At 35.4% G+C, this 19,883-nt stretch overlaps 1 protein-coding gene across 8 annotated transcripts in view; it reads right to left on the bottom strand.

Annotated features, from left to right (window-relative positions):
* DLG2 (discs large MAGUK scaffold protein 2) overlaps positions 1 to 19,883 on the bottom strand; it is a 2,181,535-nt gene that overhangs the window by 1,610,457 nt on the left and 551,195 nt on the right. For 7 of the 8 annotated variants that reach the window (XR_012374525.1, XM_073879808.1, XM_073879828.1 and 4 more), the window contains one exon: positions 5,658 to 5,732. The exons of the other annotated variant lie outside the window; for it this stretch is intronic. Coding sequence is in view for 6 of the 7 variants with exons in the window: in XM_073879808.1 (XP_073735909.1) it covers positions 5,658 to 5,732 (75 nt within the window). In the remaining variant the exon portion in view is untranslated. The remainder of the gene's footprint in view (positions 1 to 5,657; positions 5,733 to 19,883) is intronic. 8 annotated transcript variants of the gene reach the window in all.

Below are 19,883 nucleotides of genomic sequence, written 5' to 3' on the forward strand. Positions count from 1 at the left end.
ACTTTAAAAGAATATCTCCTCTGGTTTCTTTGCGGGAACATCTGTTTTTATTGATTTCCCATAAAAGAGAAAAATTACTTTCATAATCTAGAGAGACATGGTAGGGAAATGTTTAAATGATTTAAATTAAAAGGAGTATCCAACTCTACTCTTCAAAAATGGCCTTTGTTACTCAGAATATAAACATCTTTTGTTAATATGATACTCTTACATCATCAGCTCCTGCCTGTCATAGAGCAAAATGTTTCTTTTCAAGAGCTTCAGAATTTCTGCTTTCAGAGTCTCAAAAAAGTTGTATATTAACTCCTGGAAACTTTCTCTGTCCCAGCCTAAATCCTTTTCCAAAGAAAGGATCCTCCTAAATAAATCCAAATAAATAGCCCTAAACTAATAATGAGTTACTGCCCATTTTTTTTGTCCCTCACCAATTCATCCTGCCCCATTCACTTCCTTCTGGGATGACCTATCCTTTTCTTTTTTTTCTCTTACCACTTATCAAGCAATGACTATGTGCCAGGTTCTATGTTAACATGTTCTATGCATTATCACATGTAAATCTCAAAATACCCTGTTGCATGTATAAATTCAAGATAGATTAAGCAAAGTGTCTGAGGTCACATGACCAGTGAGTGGCAGAGTTTGTGTTTTAACAGAAATCTTAATCAGTTTTAAAGTTTGCATATTTATTACCAAATATTGCATTTTCTGTCTTCCAAAATCCATCTTGAGGCAAATCTCCATCTCCATTCTGAACATTCATAGCTTTTTTTTTTTTTTTTGGAGAGACAGTGTCCAGGTGGGGGGAGGGGCAGAGAGAGAAGGGGCGAGAGAGAATCTTAAGCAGGCTCCATGCTCAGTGCAAAGCCTGACATGGGGTTCAATCTCACGTCCTTAAGATCATGACCTGAGCAGAAATCAAGAGTCAGACACTTAACTGACTGAGCCACCCATGCACCCCACAGCTTTTTATATACAACATTTTATAGCATGTATGATCCAGCATAATGATTATTTACATGTATTGTTTCTTGCTCTATCTTGAAGAATCCAAGGGTTTACAACTTAGAAAATGTACTCAGTAAATGCTTCTTAAATGAATAGATCAAATTTGATGTAGTCAGAATGCAATGTTCTAATTTGCAAATGTTAACATGATTTTTGAAAATACTTCACATATCGGGACACCTGAGTGGCTCAGTCAGTCAAGCGTCTGCCTTTGGCTCAGGTCATGATCCCAGAGTGCTGGGATCGAGTCCCACATCAGGCTCTTCCTTGCTCAGCAGGGAGTTTGCTTCTCCCTCTGCCTGCCGCTCCCCCTTCTTGTGCACACACAAACACTCTCTCTCTCATATAAATAAATAAATAAATTTTAAAAAGCAAAGAAAAACCTTCACATATCTATTTATGGGTGAATATTATATAACAAGAGAGATATACAGGTAAACAATATCCATGATAATCTCTATAATAGCAGGGACTTTATTTTAAATTTAGAAACACCTCTCATTGCATTATTTTTGAATTTCTAACAAGTATGCAAATATTCAGAGAAACAAAGCGATTATTCTAGACAAATCATATGTATTTATATATCATATTCCAAACAATAAAATCACATATTATAGCCATTTCTAAGTAATGCCCAATAACTAAGGATTGTGTCTGGACATTCCTGAAAGTGATCAAATCCATGCATAAGCCATAGCCATACTGAGTGGTCCAGAGATTTATGCCCTGAAATGCAGCAGCCACTCAAGCCTCCTGCAGTTGGTAGAAACTAACTTTCTTTGTTTCCAAGTACCAGAAACTAATTCTTAGCCTAGTTCACTCCAGATTCAGAGATGTGCCTGTTTTCACCTGAGTCCCAGAACCTATGGGTCTCTTTTGATTTGCTTATAAGTGGCAGAGGTTCAGGTAACCACTGCTCATTTACATATGAGCATACAATCCAATTAAATTTAAAGTGTAGAGGTGAAGAAGGATATCATTCTAGTTCTTAATGTAGCCATATAAGGAGAGATAAATAAAAAATAAAACTGTCATGCTTTTTGTTAGGTTATTTACGGTTATTCAAAAAGTATAAATACGTCCATGTTTCTGTATAATTACTGAAGGTAATTATTCATCTTGAACCCTAATTTGTACAGGTTAGTCCTGGCTACAAGGAAAAGTCTTTAAAATACCTCTTGGTCCCATTGCTACAGAGGTGTGGAGTGCCAAAAAAGAGAACATCTAGGAAGAGACTAAGCAAATAGTAATAGAAGCCATTTTCAAGGCAATATGGAGCTGGTGACAGGCATTTGCAGAGCAATTTGCAGAGAGAAGCATTCTTAAGAAAACCAATGATAAAAGCTCTGCACTTAAAACGAACCTGGGGCAAATGCACACACAAAGACCAAGACGTTTTTGTAAAAAGTAATAAAGCCCAATTATAAGGATACAATCATTCCAGAGCAAAGCACCAAGGAACAAGAATAGAGCATCGGGGAGAGAAATGTAGGAAACAATCAAGTGAACTTGCAAATACACAAAGATAACAGACTACCTATTTATTATGAATGTAAGTATGCATTAATTTATTTATAACCTGATTCAGTCAGTGAAGGATTTGAAACAGACAAAACATTCTCTTAAACAGAGGAGGCTAAGATTTTTCTATTTTCTGAGAGATGAGAAAATGGAAATTAATACCAGAATGATTATACATATCATATATATTTTTGTTTTATAAATATGCTTATGTTAGCGATATAGTTAACTATTCATATTTTTCATTTTATAATGTGGATTAAGTCATTAACAAATTATTCTTTGGTCATTTTTATGTACCCAAGTGATGTATATAATCAGATATTTGGAATAAATAGAATAGACTATTTTTATTACCAAATAGACTATTGGAAATTCTCAATGCTTCTTTCTCAGTGTTCTCAGCGCTTCTTTTTGTGTGAGACTACCACTCAGTATATAAACTCTGTTGGGACCTTCATAAGTGTTACTGACTAAGGGTATTAGTTAAGGTTGGTTTTTTTCATCTCTTTGGTTGCAAATACATCAAAAAACATTACATTCCCCCAAATAAACAAAACAAAACAAAATCTAGAATAACTTGGGGGGAATGTAACTAACTTACGGATTATCAGCAGATTATTGGGGCCTTTTCACAAAGTCAAAGAGAGATTTGAGTAAGCAGAACCTCAAAAGGACAGATATAGAGCAGGTCTAAATATTTCAGCAGCTGAAGTTACAGATTATTTTCCAAACTACTGTCATTCATATGATTCAATACTGTTGACTACCAACTTGGTATCTCTCTAGTACAAATTCCAAATTCCCAGGAGAGAGAATCCAACTGGCTCAGCTGAGATGAGATATTTACCCCTAGGTAAATCAGGCATGGCCAGGGACAGACTCACATAGCCCAAACATGGCCACTGAAAGCCTGCCTTTGTGGGTTAGTGTTACTTACAGAGAAAACAGAATCATTATGTGTTGTCAACTCCTCTGGAAAGTGTCTGCCCCACTGGGAAATGTAATTACTTTTAAATAAACAGCAAAGGAAATCTATGAAACCAACAGCTCTTAATTCCATAGCAAATCAAGAAAAAACATCTTTCTGATGTTCTCACCTGACCACAGAACTGAGAAGCAGACTATTTGGCATTTCTGACTTATGTTCTTCAGAAAGGGTCTTAAATGTAGTCATCTACTTAGTCACAAATGTCCTATAACATAAAGACCTAATCTGGGATTTCTAGATCCTACAGGGTCCAGCTCTAAGGTAATAATGAAAGATGAATTATTTTTAATAATCCAAAAAACATAATTCTAATAATGGATTTACTTGCAATAGGACTGCACAAAATAACTGACATGTCAAATGTTTGGTATTTGGGGCTGAAATTATCAGTGTGGTAGAGGATCAGCTACTAATCAGAATTCTTATTGATGATACATATTGATTGTCTCTGATAAAATGGGAATACTATCTTATTTATATTTGTACCTCCAGCAACAGGCATACCACCTGACACAGCTGAATCAAACCACTAAATTTTGTCTAGTTTGAAACAAAATTCCTTAAAACACATCCTCAATGATACTCTGTAAAGGAAAAGTGTAAAATGATCCTTGAAGGAAAGAAATGGAAAGCACCCACCTAGGAAGGTAAAATAGAATAATTACCTCTCTTCACCAACAAATATAAGAGTTGTAGATAATTTAATAAAACTTACTAAAGAGGAAATCAACAAATTGAAGACTCATTCATTGAACCTGCACTCACAGAGCACCTACCACATACCAGGGATTTACGTAGGTGTAGGTATACCAGGACCCTGAATAGCACAAGGTCTCTGGAGAAATAGACATACAAATCAGGAATTGTGAGATAATATCATCAGGGATACAATAGAAGGAGTGACTGATGAAGAAACAGAATTATTAAAACTCATCTTTTCTCTAGCATCAGCAGAGTCCCTTAGCATGCACTCCCCTCTGACCATCTGCTCACAAAAGTGTGACATTTTTATTCTCCAAGTCTCCAGCAAGTATAGGCTGCCTCCGCACTGCAGGAATGCCTCCAAAATTTAGCATCATCATCTCTCCTTCATTGAAAGTGATCCCACCTTCTCCTCCTTCCACAGATAAACAAAAACAAGGAAAGAGGCTTCATGCTCTTATGAATCTGAGTGAAAAGTAGGCTCCCCCAGGCCTACTGCAATAGAATGCAGTCATAAGTCACGTTATGATAGCCCAGCTACACCTTCCAGCAGCTTGTATCTCAACAATAGATGAGGATATTTAAGAAGCTCTACATATCACTTTACAATGCTTGCAAGGTGGGTCAAATGAGGGGAATGCCCAAAAAGTAATTTTCAAATACCTTGTCCCCATCACACACAAATTATTTTATAACAGGCAAACTGTCAGTTACAGTACACACATTTCCCAAAGGAACCATTGTCCCATTTATCAGGCAATGCACGTATGGGAGAATATCATACAAATCAGCCACTTTCTTCACTCACTTTTCTCTACGGTGTAGTAGAATGAGTTCATGAAAAGAGTTAGGGTGTCTGAGATCTATTCCCAGCTTTACAATTGACACACTATTCTTACTCCCTTCGCATTTAAATCTCCCATTGGTAATACAGGGATGATGACATAGTACCTGTTTGTTTCTAGGGCACTTGAAAATTCTCTGATAGAAGATTTCACACAAACGCAGAGACCATTATTAGACCAGAAAGACTTGAAAATTGGAAATCCGCATACTCATCACTATTAAACAGTCAACACAACAATGACAGAAGAGAAAGCATCCTTCTCTGAAACATCTAAAATCAAATATTGCTGAATATGCAGCTGCTGAAAAAAATACATGTGCAAATATATTCATTTTAATGACTGTCCAAATCTAAATCATCAATAATCCATTTAAATAAATATTTGGCAAATTATCCTGACTCCAAAAAAAACACATAAATCCCTAATCACAGGTATTTCTTACAATGTAGAGCTTTCTGAAAAAAAAAATTCTCTTTTCTAGAATCTCAGGAAGAATTCTAGCCCATTCGACTAAGGTTGTTCCAAAATATAAAAATAATTCTCCTTTCATCTGGCCAATTTGGAATAACCAAATTATCCAAACTTACAGTACAGTGGTGGACAGGCATCCAAGCAGGGGCTTCCACTGAACAATTCTGGGCTGGGCATTTGCCTTGGTTTTGCTGCAAATAAGTAAAAATTATGTTATGTTTTGTATATTACGTGCAGCAATATACACAAGCTGACATTTATCATCAATGTGTGTATTATCTTATTTACAAGTATAGGAGAAGCCTTTGAGAATGATTTTTTGGTGCAGTGCTGCAGAAAACTAGGTATGTAATTTCTACTCTTATCAAAGCATAAGAAATCATCCTTTGCTTTTCCTATTATTCTAAGGACCAGATTTGGAGCACTAGGCTTCCTCAGTGAGTGGCCTTTCCTGGCCCCAGTAGGACCCATCTGAGAACTCTCCTAACCCAGAGGCTCCCACACAACACTGATACATGCTGTATCCGTGTGAGATCACTTCAGTCAAGGTACAGATAGACTTGTTTACTTGTCTCTCCTTCCTGATTGTGAGCTAGTGGTGATGATTCTCTCTAGGGCATTTGATAGAACCCTGGAATGTACAGTCATGCAGGATAGATCTTAGAGCTCTTTCTTGTCACATCAGAAAATGAGGTGCAAAGAAATCAAACAAGGAACATGGAGATTTGACATCATAAGCCATTTGCCAGGCACTTCTTTTTACATAAGAAATTTATCTCTAGCTAACCTATTCTTTTGTTATAACTCCTATAAATTCATTTCTAATCGGCCTTTTAGAAAGAATGAAGTGCTTCCCTTTAACTGATAATACTGCTCAATCCCTGTAATAAGGAGAACTGATTAGTGTTAAAAAAAGGGGAGGAGGTTATTCAAATAACACATCTTTTACCTTTTATTTATTTTATTCTATACTCAATTATAATATAAACAGGCTAATAATGTTAGCAATAGTCATAAAAAACTTAGCTGTGATTTATTGAGCTACTAAATATGCTATTGTTCTAGATCCATTATATTATCACTAGTCACCACAACAATATGGATAGCAGTATTATTATGCCCATTCTACAGGGGAATAAACTGAGGCTCAGAGAGGATAAGCAACTTGCCTAAAAGCTACCCTAAAAGAAAGGAGCCTAGCTGGGATTGCAGCAAGAATCTGACTGGCTTTCATGCCCATGCATGTTCCCTCTATGAGAAGCTGCCTCTGGTATTTTTCATTTTCTATCTGATTAATGGGGCTTAAGACATGTCATCAGCTAATATGATTTCATGTTATCAATGATCCTAACATTTCTGACTTAACTGGAATAAAATATTGAATTCAGTACTTACACTAACAATTATTTTTTGTGATTTGTAAGCTTTTTAGAACAAACTTTATTTAGGTAATCTATTTTTAAGCCATCACTAAACTCTGAAGTGCTGTTTGAGTGATTATTGATAAAGTCACCATTAAAATACACTTAGACCATCAATCTCATGCTGAGTTTTCTTATTTAAATCAAAATATAATATATAGTACCAACAGGGTACCTAAGGTACACTCGACTGGTGTCAGATGACCACAATTTCAAGCTAAGCTCAACCATGTACTTGCAGCCATGAGCTGGCCTAAGTCTTGGTAGTTACATCTGCAAAACAGTGTTAGTATTTTGCCTTATTCATACAAATTTTATTAGATGATACATATAAATTCACCTCAGGTCATAATCACAATTTGCAAGGATGTTAATAGAACACACAAAGTAACAGGACAATCTTACCTTCCTTTTCTGACAGCCTAAGCCAGATAAAAAAATATCTTATCTACATATGAGGCTAAGCTTTTTGAAATTTGAAAATATTATTAAAATGCTAGTTAGGGCACCTGGGTAGCTCAGTCAGTTAAGTGGCTGCCTTTGGCTTGGGTCATGATTTCAGGGTCCTGGGATCTAGCCCTGCACTGGGCTCCCTGCTCAGTGGGGAGCTTGCTTCTCCCTCTCCCTCTGCAGCTCCTCTGCTTGTGCTCACTCTCTCTCTCTGTCAAATAAATAAATAATTTTTTTTAAAAAATAATAATAAAATGAAATGTCAGTTATTATTATGATAGAGAACAAACTGAGGGTTGATGGAGGGAGGTAGTGGGGGATGGGCTAAAGGGGTGATGGGTATTAAGGAGGGCACTTGTGATGAGCACTGGGTGTTGTATGTAAGTGATGAATCACTAAATTCTACTCCTGAAACCAATATTACACTATATGTTAACTAACTAGAATTTAAATAAAAATTTGGAAGAAAAATAATGCTAGTTATTATTATTTCTAAACATGAGAATTCATACCAAACAATGTTAATGGTGAGGAATGTCTCCCTTGTAATAATTTATAATTGTTATTATTATTAGTAGTAGTAACAAGCCTGTTTTATATCTAGAGAGTGTTCATTTTGATAGAGCACAAAGAGGTAAATAATAATTGAGCTATGCCTCAGTGGAGGAATATAAGTACTCATAAAGTGTGATGGGGGCTAAAATAAGGAGTGTTTGAATTGCCATGGATGCACAGCATGCAGTAAAGAAAGATGGAAATCTGTGTAAGTCTCTCTTACTCTATTACTACCTGAGTTTTGGATACTAAGACTTCCCATTAGTGTTTTAATCAAGCAGATTAACAATATGATTACATAGGGGCAGACACATAAAAAGGCCTACTGAAGACAGAGGCCACATGGACATAAATTATTATGCTTAGTGTGTGACCAAAAAAAAATAAGATCAGAATATAAGTTAGGATCTTGGATTTCAGTAGTGTTTCCATTAATCCATCTGTGAAACTTTGGGAAAGTTACTTTAAAACTTTAAATCTCACTTTTCTCATGTATAAAATAGGAGGATTTTTATTAGATCCACAATTCAATGTGGGGAGAGGAAGTGTCATTCACCCATGGATCTTTTCTAAACCTCACATTCCTCCCAAGAATTTAATATGTTCCCTCTTCCAAAGGAGTGTACCCTCCAGTTGAAAACCCCTATCATTCTGATCTACTGTTACCATAAGAGAGAGTTATTCGTCTGTGAGTTTGAGTTATAACAAAGGTTGAGAACTGCCAGTAGAGATGGTCTCACAAGAGCTTTCAACTCAAGTGTGGTTATTGAAAACCCTAACCTTAGGTTTTACCTAAACCATCCTTCTACTTGAAAGAAGATAAAATCTAACAGGGGTCAAGGGAACTGCCACAGTAGGTAAAGCAAAGGGTTTAAAAATCTTTTTTCCCTACAAGTTTCATTCTCCTTCAATATTGCTTCTAACATTTAATGTGGGCACTGTGGTCAGAAGAGTTTGGGGGTACCACCTACTTGGAAGATCCACACCCCCTTACAAGGCCATTTAGAAAGAGAACAACTACTAGAGGAAAGGACACTCTCAACCTACCTTTAAGTTAATTCTTAAGCTAAAAATCAAGAGGGAATATTAGAATTCCCTAAAGGGCCAGCCCAGCTCTCCAAGCAAGATTTTAAGATAAAAGAAAAAAGGGTATTAAAGAGGGCACGTACCGCATGGAGCACTGGGTGTTATACACAAACAATGAATCATGGAACACTACATCAAAAACTAATGATGTAATGTATGGTGATTAACATAACATAATAAAATAAAATTTAAAAAAATTGGTGACAAATTAACCTCAAGACAGAGCTTTCCCTTCTCTCGCATCCAACTACCCTGGATATTCATACATACAGATGTTGATATGTGACTTGATCAGGATTGAGGATCTGCAGTGCTAACCTTGGAAAACATGTTCTCTCAAGAGACAAAACTATCAATGGGTTTTGGTCTTTTTAAAATGCTATACTGTTTAGACAGGTTGATGTCTCCAAGTCTCTCATCTTCCTTAGTTGTCTTTTTCTGACTGTAATATCTTGACATATTTCATTCTGGATTATCCTGTGCAAATGAGCCAGACATGCTGGACAGTTATACCTCAGATTGATTATGTTAATACATAACTACAGAGGATTTGAATAGTGACAAACACTTGGTAAAGAAAACTGAAGATCTTCTACCCAGTGAATCCCATCTCCAGAAAGAGTGAGGGTTTTTTTGAATACCAGCAGCTTATATCTGTTAAGAGTGCTTTGGAGTTTACAAAGTACTCATATAAGACCTTTTAATCATTTAATCCTCCAAACAAGTTTGTGTGTGGCAGGGTGAGAACTGATTCATCCAAACAAAATTTTGACCTAAATGTTTCATTCAAAACAGCGTGTTCTTCTGAAAGCAGAGAACAAGCTGAAAGGTTCTATTGTAATAGTCATAGTAAAATGACTCTTATAATCATAGAGTTTTTTCCTGGGCTGAGAACTGTCTCATGATAGTACCATACACATACTCGTTAATTCCTTTATCCATCCACTTATTTATCAAATAAGCATTATGTGGAAGAAACCATGCTAACTATATAGGGAGACATAAAATTTAAAGACATAAAAATTTAAATAATTATTCTTTCTTCAAAGAGCTCCCAAACTTTTAGGAGATATAGCATGTTACATTTAAAACAGGGTTAAGGGCTGCCTGGGTGGCTGTCAGTTAACCATCCAACTCTTGATTTCATCTCAGGTTATGATCTCAGGGTCATGAGACTGAGCCCCGTGTTGAGCTCCATGCTCAGCCAGGAGTCTGCTTCTCTTTCACTCTCTCCTCCTCTCCCTCTGCCCCTGCCCCTGCTTGTGCTCTCTTTCTGTCTAAAATAAATAAATAAATCTGAAGGGAAAAAAAACCAGGGTTAAATGATCATTCATTCATTCATTTAGTTGGTCAACATTCGTTGAAAAATTGGTATGTGCCAGCTACTGTATTAGGAATAAGGATATACTCTGTCTAAAAGAAGTTCTGAGTCTAAGGGGGAAAAAAATGACCCCATAAGCATGCAATTATAAAGCAATATTATTGATATGATATAAATAAAACATGACATGGGCCAATCAAAAAGATCCATCTCACCCATTTTGGGGGCAGGAATAAAGGATGAGAAAAGGTTATGAAAAATTGTATGGAGAAATTCAGGACAAAGGTAAGAGTACTGAACTCTAAATAAGGAAGGGCTTTACAGAGGAGATACTTCAGTTTTCCAGTAAAGCTTTTAGGAGGGGAAAGGTTGAGTAGATGGCCTTTGAGATAAAGGGGCACCATGCACCATCTTATAGTGTTGAATTAAGGTATTCTAGGACTTGGTCAGAAAGTCCCTTGATTCTGCACCTCAGAAACCTAGAATTGAGGTGAAAGAATTGTGCTATGCTACACGGACAGCTGACTTCTGCCTTCCCCTCATTTATCTCTACTTACAGGGGGTGCATGGACAACAGGTTGTGGGACAAATAAGTCCTAAGAAGGAGTGGACAGAACTAGATGGATCCATTCCTAGTCCTATACAAAACACAAGAGGCTCAGGGTGCCTGGGTGGCTCAATCAGTTAAGCAGCTGCCTTTGGCTCAGGTCATGATCCCAGAGTCTCAGGATCAAGTTCTGTGTGGGGTCCCCTGCTCAGCAGGGAGTCTGCTTCTCCCTCCACCCCTCACCTGGCTCCTGCTCTCTCTCTCTGTCACTCTCTCTCTCTCTAAATAAAGTCTTTAAAATAAAAAAAAAAAACCCACAAGAGGCTCTCCTGAGTTGAGTCTTTGGAAAAGTACTTGAGGTGCCTTTCTCATCTTTTTTGAAACTCTCAGGTGCTTGACAGGTGAGGAAACCGACATGAAAACATGATGTTCACAAATGGTAAAACTAAGTGGTTTTTTGCATGGCTGAAATAAAATGACATGTAATAATTTTTGTGCAAATGAACTGTGAACTGTAAGGTACTTTATAAATGTGATGAGTAATTATATTTACAGCATCAATTATTATAAACATTAATATAATATTTACAAATTAATTCTTCTTTTTAAAATGATTAGAAAACACATTTTCTGATTTCTAGTTCAATATATGCTCCAGCACATCAAGAGTTAAGGGAATGTCCCAGAAAATTGAAAAAAAAAAAAATACAAAATTCCCAGGATGCGTCCAAATCAACAATTTTATAGATATATAGCTATAGATACAAAATATGAATATACACAGACATAGGTGTGTATCTACATATATACATAAATGTTTATATACACACGTGTATATAAATAATTTGAGCAAATAAAGGTTTCATCCAGTTATTTTCCTTATTTGCCATAAAAGATGTGTAATTTTAGAGTAAGTTGTTAAAGAAAAGGAGAAAATCAAATTTTGCTAGGTGCAAAAATATAGTATAGGCACAAAATGTTGCATTGGTAATCTTGTCTAAGACATCAAGATATGACAAAAATGAGATTCCAAAGGAGGTGCTATAATTTCAAAGGAAATTACCAAGAACCACTTTCAGGTCTCTGAACCCTTATCTATAATGAAGTTATATAAGGGTTATGTGTTTGGAGATTTATAAAGGGATTTATTTGCAGAGGGGCAGAGGGGGGTGTGGGAATCTCATTTTTCTCTTGAATTAGTGAATGAGGCTTCAGTGGGCCTACACCTAGAGCTTGATATAACTTCCCTGAATTTGAGAGGCCAGTATCCTGGGATCCAACTCCCACCTGAAAAATTTAACGAGTGAGATAATATGGCAAATTGGTTATTGCCTCAGGAGAAGTGGTTTCATTTGGGACAGCCTGCACTTTCAGAGTTTGTCAAAACAAAACAAAGCAAAAAAAAGCCATTCTGGAGCCATTGTGATGCCTGCCAAGAGAACTGCACTGCTGAAAAACCTGGGGCTAAAGAAACACATCATCCACATTACAGAAGATTTAGTCAGAGAGGCCCAGAAGGGAAAACTCCCTGAGACCCACAACAGGGCTCAGGAGAGACAGGGTCTGGAACCAGACTGCCTGAGTTAAAATCCCAGATCCATCTTTTACTGGCATGGTGACACTGGGCAAGTTGCTTAACCTCCCTTTGCCTCAGTTATGAAGATTAAAGGAATTACTACAAGTAAAGCACTTAGAACTATTCCTATACACAATCATCACTATGTAAGTGCTAGCTATTTTCTTTGTATTTGTTATTATTATCTTTATTATTCCATCTCAGTTTCAGATAGCAAAAAAGTCTGATAATCCCAATCCAATAAGAACTTTCTGCTTTCTTATTTTTACTTCCCTCTCATGCTCCAAACCTGGAAGGATGAATAACTAGCAAATGGAGAAGAAAAGCATCCTGTCTTATCTGAAGATCCCGTAGTAGGGAGGAGAAAATCTTATATCTGGAGACGTGTTTGGAGTTATGATTAATATTTGGAACTGGACAATTTTAACCACTAAATTGAATCTGTATTTGTGATTTTAAGTGATTGCAGGACTTTTAATTCCTTGCAAATAACTGGAAATTCATGGGAAGTAATGGGACCGCTCAAGTTTTCATCTAGGGATGAAACAGGGTAGGGATTACTGACACTAAGAAGTATTAGGCAAAAAATGGGGAGCCATTAAAGTGGCTTCCATCATTACATCCCATAAGTCTTGTTTATCCAATGTATCAATTATAGATGCAAAACATATTCATGATCACTGTTAACCTTTTCATTCAGTTTTGGACATAATTCTTCATAATCCTTCAATACCTGATTTCATCCCTTCCTGGGCTTGTCTTTCTACTTGCTTCCTTTTATTTTCTCAGGTTTCAAAGATGTTTAAAATAAGTTGGCCTAATTTGTTTCTGAGGAAATCCTTACTAAGACTGAAGCCATGCTGTGGGGGTCATGCACTTGCCTCCTCTGTAAATGAAAATGCTGCTGACCCATTCTCTACAGAATGCTGAGAATGAGGGTTTTTCAGTGGGTAGTGAATGGCAATGCTGAGTCACATTCACACTTTCCAAACTCCCTTGTGACTCCAGGCAAGCATTTGCCCAGGTTAGCAAAGGTGTGATCAGTGGTTAGCTAGTCCATAAGAGGATTAAACACTCTAGGTTAAAATAATATTGTAACCATCTGGTTACCTGGATTAATTAACTCTGATGAGTGAGATTGGCTCTGAATTCTCAGGCTGGTGACATTTAAAGATGTATTATACATGAGAGCTACTGTTACTGTTGTAACTTGACACTGCATGGTATCAACGGAGATAGGGTCCCAGGACTTAGATTCAGAAGGCGTTTTCTCCATATATAATAAAATCATATTTACTGAGCACCTATTAGATGCCAGGCATTTGATATGCATTGTTAGTTCATTCTTTTATCACGTTAACCCTGAAAGGTTGTAGAGAAGGGTGTTTAATACTATGAGGAATCCACTGGACCTGAGTTAGAATGCCAGAGTTTTTATTTTCTGGATCTGGAAATTTGGATAAGTTTCTTAGTCTCTGTGAGTTTTGGTTTTCTCATCTATAAAGTGGGAAGAGAAATACCATTTTAAGGATTATTATAAGGATTATATAATACTTGTGCTATATTTAGCCCAGGGTCTAGTACATACTCTAACAGTATTAAGATAAATATGTTTATATTATATAAATATTAATACTTATCTCATTAATCAGGGATTAACTCCTCCAAGTCTATTTTCTCACCTCTGTGTATAAAATAATAATATTTATCTCACAAGATCACTAGGAAAATTAAATGAGAAAAAGTACAAGAAAGTACTTAGCAAACATGGGGAATTTTAAAGGTAAGTTTTAAATCTCAGTTGAAAAGAATATCTGAAATCCTGCAGTTTTAAGATAACTGAATTTGGGAGCCAGAATTGACTATGAAGTCTGGAATCACATACTTGAAATCATTGGTCTGTAAATATTTCTAAAAAATATATAATAGTGTTTTAACATTTTGTGGCAGTATGTCCTAATACTGCCTGAAGCTCTAGAATTCTTTGGAAGTTGTATTATTGCTAGGCAGAGTTAGATAATAGAATAATTTAAGCCTCTAAATACAAGATTTAAAAACATAGTCTTGCAAAATACTTTAAACATCATTAATATTTACATGTTGTCTCTGCATCCTACTGACATAACAAGACAAGACAGGAAGAATGGACTACATTTGTAACTTTCTCCTTGCAAGAAACAAACTTTAGATGTTATGTACTACTGCAGTCAAAGAATATTCTTCATTGGCAGATCTTACCTATTTTAAACTACAAACTCATGGAAACAAAGCCTGTGATTTCTAAAATAAGCTGCATTTTTCTTTCTGACACATTTTTAAGTTCATCTGTAAAAAATACCTTCCTTGATTTAATAGCTAATAAAAAAATATCTAAAATTTCAAGTCCACAAAATAAGGTCCATACTTTGAGGAAAGAAAGGCCATTCAGAAACAAAATCAAAGCAATTCATTTCTATTCTCACTGCTACCATAGAGACAAAGAAAAAAAAGTGACGAGTTTTAGCCTACTTAATTCTTCCTGAAATTTATAATTAACTACATGGGAAAGGGGACAATTACCATATTTCCAAAGAATAAAGGATTTAAAAAGCTGAGCTTTTGATAAGACATAATTATAACCTATTAAATATGCAATTCATATCAATTTGTTCTTATAATCTTCTCGAGTTTCAAGAAATGCATATACGTTGGACAGTGTTTTCTGAGAAATATACAAGGAATGCCATCAGTTTAAAGGTACACAGTTCTCTCTGACAGAGGTTTTTTTTCTCAGATAATTAAAATTCTGGCAAAACATAACATAAAGTAAAGGAGGTTGATTGATATTATTTTTGTATGTGCCTTGTCTTCCTGACACCTATGAATATATATTTTTGGACAAATGTTAATCAAGAATGTGCAGGCTTTTGTAGATCAAGTGCCATAGCCAACACCAAGCAGTCAGCCAGGAAGAACTAGCAATTAGACCTGTCCTTGATTTAAATAGAACTTCAGATTGCTGAGTAAATTACATGTGTATTACTTAAGGACAGTTTTATTTTAAAGGACTAGCAAGAAAGCACTGTAGCTTGAAATCCTAGGAGATTCATAACAAAGACGAGAGAGGAAGGATTTGTTTTGCTAAAAATATATGGTTTTATTTCTGGTATCTTTAGCAAATGATTTTCAAATACTTTTTATCAGCAAGAATAGAACTCTTCTTCACATTTTCTAATTAGAACCATTATTGTGGGATATCATAAAAATAACATGATACATTATAGATCTCTGTATAAAAACATAAAATACAGAAAGAATAAGGTTTTTTTTAATTAACAGTTTTTGAACTATGTTTTAGGCAACAACCAAAATTCTTGCTAGTATAGATAATAAATGGTATGATTCATACCTTAAGATTTGATTTTTGGATTTTTTTTTTAAATGTGAGTAAGTGGTCAATATTGCTGACTATATTGCTACCTGGAAAAGTGGTATATTTGATTATTTTGAGGCATTCTGTCTAAGGGTCTCAGAATAATTTTAAGGAAATATTTGAAAGTGCCTAAAATTTTTAAGTCAGATCTCTGCCACAGAATACCATAAGATCCATTTGGGACACCTCTTGCATAGTGCTGGTGATATCTGTGGTTAATTGGACAAATTCCAAGTAATAATCATTATTATAGTTTTTTTTTGTTTCCTTTTGGAGGTTACATGGGGAAAAACCAGTCAAAGGTACTGATACACTTTTTTCTCTAAAATGTAAACAATATATAAAAAAAAAAAAACCAAAAACAAATAGCAGAATTGCTGGGAACTCCCATTCTTTTCCTAGACAAGTTTGTATCCTGAAAGCTGAGTGCAACATAATGCAGCCTGATTTGGGAAGAAAAGAAAAATAAAAAGTCTCTTTCAATTCTTTAATTCTTCAATTCGTTCATGACCTAACAATTTAGGACAATAAAGTCATTTTTTAAATTTTCTATAGTATAGCTTTCAGACAAATTTTAATGTTTTTATGGTAAAAATATACTGTATAATAAAAATATACTGTATAGTAAAAAAATTACTATACCTTTACAATATATTTATGGTAAATATATACATGCTATAAAGTCAAATAATCTTCCCCAAAATGAGATTAAATATCATACTATATAAAATCTCTGTGAAGTCAAATGGACATGAGTTGGTATTCTTTTCTCAATCTGAAACTGATCTGACTGCTTTAGCTTTTGTTTAATAAAACTGTGCTATTGACTTATAAGTATTTTTATACTTGAATTTCAGAAGTTTAAATCATGATCTTTATAGCTGGTTTATCATAGATGTGATCCAGTTGACATTTTTCTTGGTGTGTGGTGAGGACTTTTATCTCTTTTAGTCCATTTCTCTTACATTAAAATGACATTTCAAGTGTCATTTCAGGACCAGCAACCATTCATAGATTAAGTTCACCAAGTGCCTGTCTGTTAACTGAATAATCTATCCAGCAGAGTACAAAGATATCTTTTACATGTATGTATGTATGTCTGTATTGTATGTATTGTAAGGTGCATATTATATACACCTGTGTATATGTGCATATACGTATGTGTGTATATACATATACGTGTGTAAGTGTGTGTGTGTAATTGCAGGAAGGAAGCACTTCATTCTCTTACACATATTCAACAATGCAATATCTATCATATGCCTGTTAAATGAAAGAATCAGTCAACACTTATAGTATACCTCCCACCGCCATACTAAGTGCTTGGCTATCAATATAACTAAGTACTTCCCCCCTACCCCCGTCTTCAGAGTTCACATTCTAGCAAGAGGGAGACACATGTAAAAATTAATTGTACAACTAGATAATGGCTATTACACAGATACAGACATTGTATTGAATACATGGAGAATGACTGGCTAAGTCTGGTAGGACAGTTATCAAGGAAGGCACTTATGTAGGAATCTGCATTTAAGCTGAGACTTAGAGGTCAAGAAGAGGCTTATTAGGTAAGCATCAGGCTAGAGAGTTGAGAGGCATTCTAGGCATAAAGTAAAGCATGTAGAAATGGGAGAAAGGAATTCAGATTATTTGGGGAAACAAATGTAAGTGGCTATAGTTCAAGTTAGCTCATGAAGGATGGGGAAATCTGAGATACGAAAGTTAGGCAAGGGTCCAAACATAGAGGGCTACATATATGAGGTCAAGCTATGTAAACTTCATCCTGCAGGTCAATGCTTCTCACAACTTAATGTGAAAAAAAAAAGGAAAAAAAAAAACTTAATGTGAAACATCAACTAGAGATCTTACTAAATGCAGGTTCTGACTCAGTAGTTCTCACATGGGGCTTGAAATTCTGCATGTCTAACAAGCTCTGAAGGGATGCCACTGCAACTGGTCAACAGATCACACTTTGAATAATGGGACAGTAGGGTACAGGAAACCCTTAAGGGTTTTAACTAGAATTACAACATACATACAAATTACACACACACCAAAAAAAAAACAAAAACAAAAACAAATTACACACACACACACACACACACACACTGTGTGTGTGTATATATATATACACATAACATATACATACATATAAATATACATATTTGTATGTATATTTCTTAAGGAAGGTCTCAGCAGTGTGGAAAATGTATAAAGGGTGGGAGGATGGGCAAAGTAAGAAGAATGAATAAGAATTAGGACACACTGGGATTTAGGAAAAAAATAAGAATCAAGATCAACTCCCACATTTCATAACTGAGATAATGACATACTACCCACTGAGCAGAGAACAGAGCAGGAGAATGATCTATTCTCAGAGGGCTCCAGAGAGTGGACGTTTTCCTGGAACTTTTGACTTAAGTTTACTTAACGGGTAAATAAAATTCTAAATTTCAAAGAATTTTTTCATTTACCGCAAACCAATTTTTCACAAAACCTGTTGTCCCCGAGAGGTTAGTTCAAGAATTGAATTACTTATATACAAAGAAATGGATATATGTGGGTAGATGTTTAGAATAGAGGAATTTGGAGAGAGGGCTATTTTCAGAGGATTTCAAATCCGGTACTAATTTTGAGTATACACTGGAAGAAAATGTTAAAACATTTGGTCTCTTTCTCTCACAAATAAATACCTATGAACCTGGGAAATATTCACTAAAACCAGAAGAAATTCCCATCACCATGACTACACCACAAAATTTGCTACTAAGTAGTAATTGGCTAATTGAATTAATGATTTTACTATGAACCTTATCCTTAAATGTCAGATTCCTCGAAAAAGAGATAAAGGAAAAGGAAGATGAGAAGGAATAAAAACATAAACAGCTATTTGGCGACTATATGTAATGTACAGTTGCTATACTAAGACCTGTGTGTTTATTTGTACTCGCTGCTCCCTTTGTCTGGAACACTCTTCCCTAAGATCTTCACAAAGCTAGTCCTTTCAAATGCCCAGAACTTTTTTCAGAGACGACATTCCTGTCTATCTATAGTAGCCCTTGTCCCTTTGTACACTCATCCAGTTTTCTACATTCCATTTCTCTGCCTTTTAAATTATAGCAGTTATTGTTATCTATAATTATGCTTATTATTTGTGTGCCTATTAATGGCCAGTCTCCTTGCTCTATAATGTAAATTCTGTGAGAGCAGGGACCTTTGTTCAATATACTCACTGTTATATCTGCACTGCTTAATACTACCTGACACACAGTATGCACTCAGTAAATAATTTGTGGAAGTAATGAATATTGCAATTTATCCTCACAACAACGCTTTGAAGTGCTTATTGTTACTTCATTTCATAAATATGGAAAATGAGATTTAGGTAAATTAGGTAATTTATTCCTGACAACAGAACCAATAACCTAAAGCAAGGATCTATCCGATTCCAAAGGCTGTGCTTCCACTATGCTGTGTTGTCACTCTAAGCCAAACTCAGTGGTGGATGCCAACAGCTGTCTACCTGCCCAATGCTCACTTCTCTGAGAGACCTCAGACATGTCTGGCCAATTTGCCAGGGTCACTGTAATTAGCATAAAATTAGTTCTAATACATATATGAATACAGCTCTCATTTTCTCCGCCATACAGTAGTAATGCTATTGGTAATAAAAGATCCCAGTTTACTCTAGGATTTCCTCCTTTCAACAGTAATAGTCATCCTTTCCATGTATAAAGTACTTTATATTTTTCAAATATATAAACTCATTTGATTGTGTACAATAATCCTGTGAAGGAAATATAGATAAACCATTAGTATTACCACCATTTCAAACTAGAGAAAAAAAACCTCAGGAAAGGTAAACTGAATTGACTAAGATTACTAAGATTACTAATATAATAAATGGCAAACCCAAGTGTATAACTTCACTTTCTCAACCTTGGTCCAATGCACACTCCCAAACGGCCTTTGGT

The sequence above is a fragment of the Callorhinus ursinus genome, unplaced genomic scaffold, assembly GCF_003265705.2.
Source record: "Callorhinus ursinus isolate GAN/ISIS: 27379988/994484 unplaced genomic scaffold, GSC_fseal_2.0 scaffold35, whole genome shotgun sequence".
Taxonomy (NCBI): Eukaryota; Metazoa; Chordata; class Mammalia; order Carnivora; family Otariidae; genus Callorhinus; species Callorhinus ursinus.